This window comes from Charadrius vociferus, unplaced genomic scaffold (genome assembly GCF_000708025.1).
Source record: "Charadrius vociferus isolate BGI_N301 unplaced genomic scaffold, ASM70802v2 scaffold7, whole genome shotgun sequence".
Taxonomy (NCBI): Eukaryota; Metazoa; Chordata; class Aves; order Charadriiformes; family Charadriidae; genus Charadrius; species Charadrius vociferus.
In genome coordinates this window covers 8064112-8076301 of record NW_009649308.1, presented here as the reverse complement: position 1 = coordinate 8076301, position 12190 = coordinate 8064112, and the positions used below count along the sequence as shown (strand labels likewise).

The following is a 12190-nucleotide window of genomic DNA, read 5'->3' as shown; positions in this document are numbered from 1 at the left end:
CCCCCCCTTTTTTTTAGGTATGTAATTAATTTCACTACCTAAATTATGACCACTGTCTGAGAAAAAAGCAACCTAATGCCAGTGATGAGAGATGCTAGAGTTTTTGAAAAGCAATAAAGGTAAATATAAAATTGTCGGCAGAGTTTCTTGTCAAAATGAAAGCTTTTGTCAGGTTTTGTTCAAGTAATACAGCATTATATTTAAACTTTATCTGTTAAATTACAGAACTGTTGCTGTTGGGAAGACATTTAAAAAGCAGTATGTAATTTGTCAGGGTAACTACAGTAAAAGGGAGAAGCTGTTGTAGTCCATTGTTGTGTCTGGATTTGGATAGAAGGCAGGAGGTTAATATTACCGGACTCTCAGTAGAGCATTAGGCGGGATTATGATGATCTCTGGCATTACATCGCATGTTTGGCTTCCAGACTGGACTTGTGTTCATGCACTTCAACATTTTACTGTTTGAGTTGCTCCTTTCACAAAAAGGTTATTACAGAGCAATGCCGCTAGATTGCAGGAAATTTATAAATAAAGGAAGTAGCTTTTAATGACTGGGTCTCCTGTGCTCGTGTTACTAAGCTTTGGTCAGACGAATCTGTTAGCTGAGTCCTATTTAAAAAAGAATGATTCCATGTTTACCCTCTCCTAACTTTTGCTTTAATGTGGTAATAGACTCATGTTACTATTTTATTTTGTATTGGGAAATGCCATTTTACTTTTAAGTATTTCGAATACGTCATCACAAGAGTACATAAAATTCCTCCTAGGTCATACTGTACAGATGTTTGGTAAGATGCCAGATTTGAGGCCAGGAAAGAAGTGTTAATATTTAATCTATGCAGGTAGGGTAATGTCACTAATGAATTTTTTGCCTTGTTGAGTAAAACATCATTAACAGTTGCCCAGCCCTAATACCATAACGTGATCAGCGTCTGAACTTGAATGCATGCGCTCCAGCAATCGGTGAAGCAGTTGTACCCAACAGACATACTACATACATAACTACATTGTCTCTGGGTAAATTTGAAAAAAAACTGTTACCCAGGGAGATTCTTTCCTGTACTCCTTCATCTTTACTTGCAGAACAAAAAGCACCTGATGTCCTAATTTCCTTACACTGTGAAAGGATGTTGTGGAAATGATTATCATAAGCCAAGGATAATAACATAAGAGGGGAGATGAGCCCCGTAATGCTTAAACAACCTGTTATCCACGCATATGTTCCAAATACTGACAAGAAGTTGAGAACAGATAAAAATGAATGCTCCATACACCCGGGGAAGCACCTAGCAATTAGAAGCAAAATGTTAGAAAGTAGGAATGCAAGTTGTGTATCTGCAGCACCCCCAGCACACATTCATTAATATTACAGAAACAGGAATATTACATCTGACTTTGAAGACTGTAAAACACTGTACATCAGTTATTTACTGTGTTTTCCCTGCGTTTTCAGGGCACAATAAGTTCTTAACTTTTCTGTCAAGAAAACGACTTCTCTTAAGAAACCCCACTTCGAGCCAATTCCTGCTTTGTCAGGTGTGCTCCAGTTAGGAGGCAGAAGCAAAATCCAGACCATCCAATTCCCTGCTGAGTGAGGTGAAATGGTGGCATAGTTTAAGAAGTTACCTGAAAGAAATAACTTGTGTGAGTGTTACTTGTCCCTTTCAATGCAAAGTAAAACCGCTCGACTTCACACACCACAGAACATTATGCCAGTTTTCAGATGTCTTTATTCCACCCAGAAAAAAGGGAGGGAACAGCTTCAAGTTCAGTGTGAAGTCTCACTTGTGCTTTTGCTTTGTTTTACTTCTCCCTTTTCTAGCTGAAATGTCCTTTTTTGGCCTGTAATCAGTATCTTTAATCACATTTTCAAGTTAGAATCACCCTTAAAAATGAAAATTTTAAATGTAATCTGCTTATAAAAATTAGGTTTAAATGCTTCTTTGTAGTTATGTATTATGCTAGAGACTGCACAAATGATACAGACCTATACAGAATAGTCTGGATGTTCAGTACTCTTTTTTTTTTATTATTATTATTGTACTTTATTTTTATTTAACCTGCTTCATTTGTAATGCTTAAAAATACAACAAAGATAAAGAGGGGAATCTCCAGTCTGTAGTTTCAAACATACAGGACAGGTGAATGCAAAGATTTTCTCCTGTAATATGCTCCAAAACAATAGGTGTGATAACAGGCTTTGGAGTTTATCTGAAGTTGCCTAAAATAAGAGAATGTTTTTAGAAAGCTTGAACTTATCAAGTCTGTACTTAAAGGAGGCATGATTTTCATGGGGGAGAAACAAGCACCAAACCCTATATGAAATGAATGAAATGTATGAAACTGGTTTTAGTATAAATTGTATGTATTAGGGGATTATGTGACTTGGGGTATCGAGTTTCTCAAGGACAGCGTTTGCAGGCAAGAAAAATGTTATGGAAGATGTGGCAAATTGGGCTTTATCTTTATAGGGCTTAAATTGATGTGAGCTTCTAGACTGTATAATTCAACAATCCTAGGAGAGGCCACTACTTTGGTATTTTTGCAAAGCAGTTTAATACTGAGTAAGAAACAGAAGATTAAAAGATGAGGATAACTTATATCTCACTAGTTGGATCATCAGAGCCCTGCAAGTCACAGCCTTTCCATTGCAAAATGGTTGTGTAGCCGAACACAGAAGTAGTCAGTCTATCCGTTTGGTATTACGTACGGGAAGAAAGAGATTATCAGTTCTGATTTGACTGTTTACATGGCTTTTGCTGGAGAACTTCCAGGGCCACATATCCTCTAAAATTTGTCCTTGATCATGATGCTTGCCTTTGCATGTGCTTGTTTTTACAAGTGGGGTGGGAACAGTACGATTGGTTATCTCCGCTGTTGAAACTTCGGAGTAAGAGTAATATTTGCCGTAAGGCCTGATGAGATGGGGGTATATATGGAGGAGATCAGGCTGAAGTAAGTACTTCTTTACTAGTATAGAATAGGCATTTTCCTTTTCGATTTTTGTGCCCTTTAGCCCAAGTATATTTTGCAGATGTTGGAAGAGTTTTGAGGCAATATTGGTATTTTTCAGTTGCAGATTTTCTCCTTTTCCATCCTCTTCTGAAATCCTGTCTGTCTGAACCACCAGTCCTTACTATGTTCATTAATGACAATGCCAGTGAAACAAAAGGATGCCTCTCACTTACTTCCTTCACCACAAAAAAAGCATTGAAACAACTGAATTTGCTGTTACAGCGACTGCGAGCATTCCCACTACTGTAGGATAAATCGGATTGACTCGAAACCCTGTGTGCCACAGGCTTTTGACGGGCTCACAGCAAAACCAGCACAGAGGGAGTACGGGCTTGCGAGAGAGGAAGCGCTGGAGTGAATGAGCCTCAGGTATTTCCAGTGCAGACTCTGGATAGAATTTAATGAGGCAAAAGTTAACAGAGGTGGACCTAGAGGAAATACTTTCCCAATTCAGCATGTTCTCAATGGGCAGTTTTCAGTTGTGGAATGCCTCGGCCTTTTATGTTTTCTGCCTTTGGGGCACACAAACAGCTCTTACCCTTTCACCAAATATTTGCTTGCCCTTATGATACAAGATTAGGGGAGAGAGTTTCACACCAGCCTGTTAGATAATTGAGAAATACCGGGTAAGCATGCCTGGTCTGGCTTCCATTACAATACTTGTTGCAGCAATGGATATATGACACTTGACACTTACAAATTGATGTATTTTTTCCTGATTGACATTAAGTTCTGAGGTAGTAAAACAGAAGTAATGAATATAAAGGACAACAGTATTTTTCTTGAAACCAAATATAAATCTCATATTTATTTAGTAGCTAAGTAAAACATTGTATTAACTACTTTTTCTTTTTAAGCAGCAGTAAGAGAAACAAGATTTCCTAATACTACTTGTGGTTTTGCTATTTCAAACAGAATGTATGTATTTAAACAGGGACCCTCGACTTACATCAGGATCCACTATACCTGACTTCCCCTCTCCCTGTTTGTGGGTACTAATATTTATGCTGCACAGACGTAGTAAGAGCTCTTGAAAGTTCTCAGGCTTTGAGCTGCTATTGCATTGGTAAAGCACAGAAGTACGCCTGAAACCTGCTGGCGTTTGATTAGATTACCTCTGGAGTTTTCATTGCTCTTTGACGTACAAAATTGTGTAATAGGAAAATATGTAGAAATCTGCCTGTGAGAAAGGAACAAAAATCGGACCTCGTGTACTTTTTTTTTCTACCATGAGTAACTTGCTTAATATTGGTGGAGTTTGTTTTCATAAAAACACTGACATGATGTAAAAACGGAATAATTTCCATTAGTTTTTCTTCTTTCAATCTTTCTAACCCCAAAAAAGTTGTAATTACCCACAAGATTCTTCTTTTATTGCTATTTAATCACAGTCTTCTCATCTGTAGAAATGTTCTCTTGTTCTTGTGTGTGACAGGTATAAATCTGGAAAAAGCAAAATTTGTAGAGAGAGAGCCTTGTAGTATGCACTCATTTATTTATTGCGTTTAAGCTTGCTGCATTTTCCTGGCAATGTGATATTTCTTGGTTTTTCATTTTGAAATCCTAGGCTTTTTCAGTTCTAGTACTGGAACAAATCCAGGACTACTAGTGGTTAAATTCCCTTCCAAAAACTGACTGTAACTAATAACCCACGCACTTATTCAGGTCAAGTCACATTTTTTTTCACTGTGCAGAACCACCTTTCCACTTAACAAATTATGAATGCTTACTGTGGTTTCCAAAATGTTTAAATCTGCCTGTACGCTAGAGAAATTCCGGAAATAGTTGTTACTTATTCATGCTGGATTGTTTTGGAAGATTTCAGAACTTCCTGAAAGGAGTCAGCGCTGAGTGCTTACGCTAAAGGCAGAATTGTGTCTCCATTTGAAGCTGGCAAGAGCTCGGTTGCGGGGTACCAGGGCTTCCTCCAGTGTTGGTTTTAAACTAAACAGGTTGTCTTCACAAACTAGAATTCTATCCTTTTCCTGTCTAATGTCATTTTCCGTACTAGATGACTTTCCTAATGCAATGAGAAAAGGTTTTAAAAGTTGCAATTAATGTTTGAAGTAGATTGAAAAAGAAATGTGTTGTCTACTAATCATGCTATTATTACATAGTAAATTGGATCCCTGGAAGTTTTTTAACACAAGAGGAAGTACAATGAACACTGGTATTCGTATACTTTCAATATTAAACTGTTACAGTGTTTTGGACTTGGGTTAATTAAGGCCTTTCTTAGAGAAGATAATAATTTGCTGCCTTATTAAAATTAAACTGCATAGGATAAAATTTCTAGCCACAGATACTTCTTTAGGTTTTGAGTTCTACTTAGAAATTCTAGTTGATTGTGCAAATGTTGGATAAGTTGATTCTGTTCTGCTCTAATAGTTAAATGCAGAGAAGATTAAGGCACTTCCTCCTCTGTGAATAGTCGCTTCCAGTATAAACCCTCTCCATGTTCCCCACACACACTTTTGCTCTTATTTAGTCTCATAAGCTTTTATGACTATTTAAAAGCTATTTTTCTATAGTAAAAAAAAAAAAAAAAGAATAGTTGCCACTTGTTTCTTAGATTTTCAGTTAAATTCATGAACAATTACAAAGAGAGGAGTGTCTCTTCTGTGCCAGAACCTGTGCTCTGATTTCAGACTTTGTTCTGTGGCCCTGGCTGCAGGACGAGGCTAGAGCGTTGGCTATTATCTGTCTCTGGAGCTTTTAATTGAGGATATCAAAGTCCAATGATGCTCAAAGAACATCTCATCCATCTGTGGCAGTCTGTAAAATACAGTGCCAGTCCTTGTATGAGCACTCACATCAGTTATTTATTTTCTATAGTGAGCTTGGACTGTGGGATTTTTGTAAACACCCAGTATATAATAGTAATAAGGAAAATACTACCTCACAAGTGAGGTTTCTAATACGAACACTGTAACATATCATTCCAACTGATAAATGAACTCTAGACTAGCGAGTTACCATTTCAAAATTGCTAGAAGCTTATTCACCTGAGGGAAATCCCTGGGAGATGCTGAAAACACAGCTATCTAGGAGAGAAACTACATCTAGGTTGGTTTTTTTCTCAGGCTGTAGGCATGCCTGGCACACACTGATTGCTGTTGCTGGGATCGTGCGTTTCCTACACCAAGAACTGGAAGCTCTGCTGTTTCCAAAACAGATAGACAAGCGTCTAAATAGGCTAGTTACTTTGCACAATTAAGAGAAATAACGAACTTTGTAAGTCAACATAAAATATCGCAGAATCTGAATATTCTAGTGTTAACATAAGTTTTACTTTGATATGGTGAAATTTTTCATGCGAGTGCTACGTTTTATTTTATTTGTGAGGAAAGAGGAAGTTTATAGAGAACATAACTATTACACTTTAGGAATACGGTTGCCTTGCCTTGAAGGTATCCTTGATTGTGCAGCGACGAGAACTTTGCATCTCCTCCTCTCTTTTAAAGTCTAATTGAACTTAAGTAGGAGGATGAAGGCGTAAGGTGTAATTTGAATAGCTAAGTTTGGCTTCTAACCAAATGGAATTTGTGTGGATGTGCTTTCGCAAGTTCAGTATGTCACTCTGTAATGCATTCTATGGAAAATATGATAAATATTTATTTGGCATAAGTTTGGGATGGTCCTGTTAGGGATCAAAATCTTTTATAGCCACATGCAAGTGCCAGTAACACTAAGAGCATTATTATGCCTGTTATTTATTTCATATTTTGTGAGAAACTGTTTGTAGGAGAATTTCGTAAGGGATGTTTAACACAATTTCAGTCTGTAAAAACTGGTACCTTGTTTGAAATCTTAGACTTATGGGAAAGGCTAATAAAATGTAAGTAGCTTAAACATCAGGTAAAAGCGCTCTGTATATAAAACCAAGTAGTCCAGGAGACTGATCATGCAGTAGACTTTTTGAAGGGATATCTGTATGGTTGCATATAGACATCATTTTTCTCGCTGGTCATGGAACCAGTGAAGCCTCGCTGCCCATATAACTGTGCTTTTGTTGTGTACACTCTCCTCTTACCTCAGTACCCAAACTCTATTTCATGTTCCTTATGACTCTTTTGGGCAGTGTATGCTGCGGATAGTCCTGAGTTAATGTTTCTACTGATACTCATCCGTCAGGAATGATAAAGGTCTTGTTGCTTCTGCCCTGAGACAGAAGAATGGACCGTATGGAATCTGAAAGTCCGTTTCTTGCCTTTTTTAAAAAAAATTAAATTAAGCTTTTGTTCATAGCTTTATTCAGAACATGTTTAAACAGGAGGGGTTCCCATAAAAATTGAACTCCTTTTGGGTATCTTCATCTTTATCTGTACTCGGTAAGTTTGCAAGCTTAGTCTTTTCCACTAACATCACTGCTCCCCTCTTGTAATGGATAGTGTGTGCCACCTTTGTCTAAATTCATAGGCTGTTCTTCTTCAGAAGCATTAGGGCAGAAATTCTAAAGATTCCTCCTTTCTGCAAGGCAAAAAAAATCCCAACCTCTAATATTATTTTTTTTTCTGTTTTAATATAGATCTAATTGACACTAAAAAAACTTCAGTCATCGCTGTGAGAACCCTTGTAAGTATACCTCCGTGTGTGTCAGTTTGTATATGAGTATGTTCAAAGGAAAAAGCCAAGTTTGTCTTTTTGGGACTTACTAAGTCTGATTTCTGTTAAGAATTACACCTGGTTTTTGTCAAGATAGAAACACTTTAAAATATGACAATTGTGTACAGGTTAGCTGTTACCTGTTTTTATAAACACTTTTTAAAGTATTTCAAACATCTGAAATTTCAAAATGAAAGAAATGCAACCTTTACCTTTTGCTAATGTGTACAGTAACATAACTGGCAGCAAGTTAAAAGTGATTTCAACAGGGTGCCAGTTTTAGGACAAAACAACCATTCTTTCCCATTAAGACCTTTTTATCATTACTTCATTATTTCAGGCAGTATTTTAAACATCTTAATGAGTTTTTTTAGCATGTTAGAAAGTTGTTCCAGTAAACTGTAAAGGTTCTTAAGTTAGTGTTTAACACTGAGTTGAGTTTTGTTGCTTAGCTTGAAGATCATCTCGCATTCTGTGCATGTAGAAAGGTTTATTAGGTGACATCAGTAGGATGTAAGTTTTCAAACACAGTCCTCTTCACGCAGTCTTACAATTTATTCTGCAACCCAGTTCAGTTTTAAAGACTTAGTATTGATAATCAGTAATAAAATGTGAATTGGATATTGCGAAATACCCGTTTAAATCATGAGAGTACTGTTATAACTCATTGTGTTGTTGGCACCTCATCGGTGCTTAGACGACAAGAGCAGGTCCCCATCATTCTACATATGGTAAAACCAGGGACAGCTCTTACCCTAGACTTTAGTTCAATTCACTGTTGCTCAGATGCAATAAGAAAGAGTGGAATATAACAGTGGAAAAATGAGATAATTGCAATAAGTGTATATTAATAGATACCATTAGTCAATATAGTTTTAATTAGAAAGTAGTAAGCAAATCAATGTGTGAAAATATGATCTTCAGTTCTTTGTATCTGTTGTGATAACATGTACACAGAAAATACTCTGAAAATGTTGTGGTGGTTCAGTGTTATACAAGCTGCTGAATAGCTTGGATATAATTTATAAAATTAATGTACAGGAGATTAAATTGAATGGAAAAGTTAGTAAATGTCTTTTTATAGCCTCGGTCAGTCCAGAACACTGCCTAAAGAATTCAAGTAAATATGACCCCATTCCTCTCCTCCCATTCCAAATTAGTCCGTTCTTGGTTATTAGCGAGTAGTTTTTTATCAGTAGGACTACTTCTGAAAAAGCTACTACTCAGCCAGAAAAAATACTGTCTCATTACATTACGTTGTCTGCATTAGTCTAACAAGTCTGATTTTTATCCAAGTCATTGTGTCTGGTCATACGCTTTTTGCCGGAAGGTGAAGAGCAGCGAGAGTTCTCCGTGGAGTTTATTTTAATGTGTAGCATTGTGTCTAATCATGGGCATGCACTGAGGTTTTCTGACTGCAGTCTTAGCGCTATGGCTGGCTTTTGTTTTAAATACAAGCTCAACTGCTGCTTTCGGAGCACTGAATTAACTGGAATGAAAATATTGTACAAGATTTGTAATATAAACCGGTAAACCTTCATTTTCGAGAACTGGAGCTTAGCGAAGTAGAATGATACCTCTTCTGGTGAGGTTTGACTGTATGCTGAGCAGTTGATAATGAGGTTAACTAAAAGCAGAATAAGAAGAAGCATTTTGAAAAGAATGTAGCATTCACTTTTTATAAAAAGAAATATGCAGAATACTCTTTTTCTGAACAAGTTTAAGCTTAGTTTAGTACATTTTACTGTGACTCAATAGTAATTTTATTCTATAGGTTTAATTTAAAAAATTAATGGGGTGATCATGTTATTTTAAGTATCTGCAGATCTCTTAATCTTACATTACATTAAGTGCTGTTGATATTGGCTACAACACAACTGCGGATATTGGAATTCTTATTAAAAACCCCAACAACCTATTCATAGATTTTTGTTATGCTGGTAGTAACAGTTGTCTTGTTTAACCTGAAATGTTAATTGTAGCCTTCCTCATCACCTGAGGGTGGCAAAGATGTTAACAAAGGTACACTTTGAGGTGTGCCCACGTTCTTTTAATTCTCGATAGAGCCCTGAAATTTCCCTGTTCTCATCCGTTCTGTTGAGCAGCTTCTCTCCATGAAAGACTGGGCTTTGCAATAAGCTGCTCAGCGCCACTCACTCCCCTCCCTGTGTGCCCGAGGTACTGCTCTTTCCTTGGTGCACCTTTTGTTTTTCCTGCTGCGTGCACTGTTCACGCCGTGTTTGCGTGCCGTGTTTGCATGCCATCCAGATGAAGATAACAACCTGTATCTTTTGCCTGCCAGTGCAGACTGGGCTAGCACCACTGGGCTAGCCACAGCGGTGGTTTGCTATGATGCCCTTGTTTTTCTCCCACTCACCTTCGGTCTTTATTTAGGCCCAGTTCTCGTGCAGACAAAATCTTGCCAAACTGTGCTTTATTTTAAATTGGATTAAATTGGTCAAATTGGATTCCATTTTCCATACCTGGAATGCATTGAAGTAGTTTTTGGAGGAGGAAAAGCAAATCCCTTTCCAAGAGTCTGACATTCATAGTTAGGAAGTAATAGATTAAAAATTCAGTTGCTGGGGCAAAGTTAATAAAGCAGTTTTGGAATATATAGTTTTTAGATTACAACATGTAGACTTTTGAGGACTCTGTATCGAGATACACTTTAATCTGAATATAAATTGATATAATATTCTGAAAAGCAGTAAAGAAATCTACTGTATCTTTTCTCTGTAGTACAAATATTTAGGGGGAAAACAACTGTTGACCTTTCCTATAATTATGCAACTGTAGCATTACTCAAGTAGTTTAAACACAATATTATGATGTGAAGGACAGACTTCATCCCAACAGCCCTGAACTATTCAAACAGAGATAGTGGGGAAAAGCCTTTGAAAAGTAAATATTTGTGGATGCAACAAACAAGTATGGAAAAGATTGATCCTCTTTCATCTTCAGAGCAGTAGGCTGCTGTATCGTGCAGTGTACATGCCTCAAATCAGTTACTTCAGTCTCCTTTGTCTTGATGCATTTGAAGTGAACTCTTAGAAGGACTAAAACTAATGGATTGACTGTAATATTACTAATTTAATTCTTTTTTTCTTTTTTTTTTTCCTGCTCTCTGCTTGGCTCTGGTCTTCACCCACAGGTGTCCACTGTTGGCTCTCAAAGGTTACTAAAATTTTAGCAGCTGCTCTGAAACAGAACTACCTTAGCTTGACTTACTGTTGCTTCTTCCTACACCATACTGCACTGCTGCTTTGCTCTTGCCTGCTTCAGAACACAATAAGAGAGTCTGCTTTTTTAAATACCTGCGATGAAACTTAGGCTAGAAGGATATGCCATTCTCTTGCTGCCTGTGTACTTGATAATATCTCTGTACAGTATGCTTGTATTTATTCCATGGTATTTTCTTACCAATGCTAAGAAGAAAAAGGCTATGGCAAAGCGTTTAAAAGCTAAACCCATCTCGGACAAACCTGGAAGCCCCTACCGTTCTGTCACTCATCTTGACTCACTAGCAAACATAAACATTCCTGGAGCAGACACGTTGGACAAGCTGTTTGACCATGCTTTAGCGAAGTTTGGGAAGAAGGACTGTCTTGGGACCAGAGAAATACTGAGTGAAGAAAATGAAATGCAACCAAATGGAAAAGTGTTCAAAAAGGTAAAACTTACACTTTTGTACTTAATTCTGATTTGGTTTTGAGCTGCTTTGCATCTTGCCTCAACAGTGCAAGTCTCCTTAGAGGTCTTCCTTAATCATCCTATCATCCTCTTATGGTATAAAACATCTATTTTATAGTAGTTAAAGAATAACAGAATACAGGATGTACTATTTATTCTACTTCAAGAAACATAAAAGTGATTTTTTTTGTTTCTTTTAATGAATGGCAGTGTGTGTGCTTACAGTGTTATGGCGATAGAGCTGTACCGGCACCTTCTTGTTATCACAATTATTTTTTTTTCACCCACCAGTTAATTTTAGGAACTTACAGATGGTTATCCTATGAAGAAGTAAATGAGAAAGTGAATCGCTTGGGGAGTGGATTGACTGCCCTGGGACTAACCCCAAAGAGTACCGTTGTCATATTCTGTGAGACCCGAGCAGAATGGATGATTGCAGCTCTCGCCTGCTTCAAGTACAACTTCCCTCGTGAGTGCTGAACTTGTTTACTTCTAATGTACTTTAGAACCATTTCTCAGCACTGGTTTGGCTGTTAAGTATTTTGAATCTGCCAATCCTGTCATTGATGGTATAAGAATTTCATAAATTTCATCTGCGTACGGTCTGATTCTTGAAGTTTCCAGTCTATTCTATGCATTGCAGAGATCCCTAAAATTAACTTGCTCATACTTATGAGACTGTTTTTTCTGATTTTATTGTAGTAATGTTCTAGATGTTAGAATGACAGAACAGTATGGTTATTATTCCGTTTTTTTTTTTAAATACTCTGGAGATGTCAGTAGTTGCATTTCTCTCCCAAAAATGTGGAATGCGTTTATAGTATTTTCTGTCTGTATCCCGACTTATGCATGCAAAAGAAGAAATGGTTATCGGAAG

At 37.2% G+C, this 12190-nt stretch overlaps 1 protein-coding gene across 2 annotated transcripts in view; it reads left to right on the top strand.

Moving 5' to 3' along the window:
- Positions 1–10942: 10942 nt before the first annotated feature.
- Positions 10943–12190, top strand: part of ACSL4 (acyl-CoA synthetase long-chain family member 4) — a 15100-nt gene continuing 13852 nt past the window's right edge. For both annotated transcript variants that reach the window (XM_009889294.1, XM_009889295.1), the window contains exons 1-2: positions 10943–11293; positions 11605–11782. In XM_009889294.1, coding sequence (XP_009887596.1) covers positions 10943–11293; positions 11605–11782 — 529 coding nt within the window. The remainder of the gene's footprint in view (positions 11294–11604; positions 11783–12190) is intronic.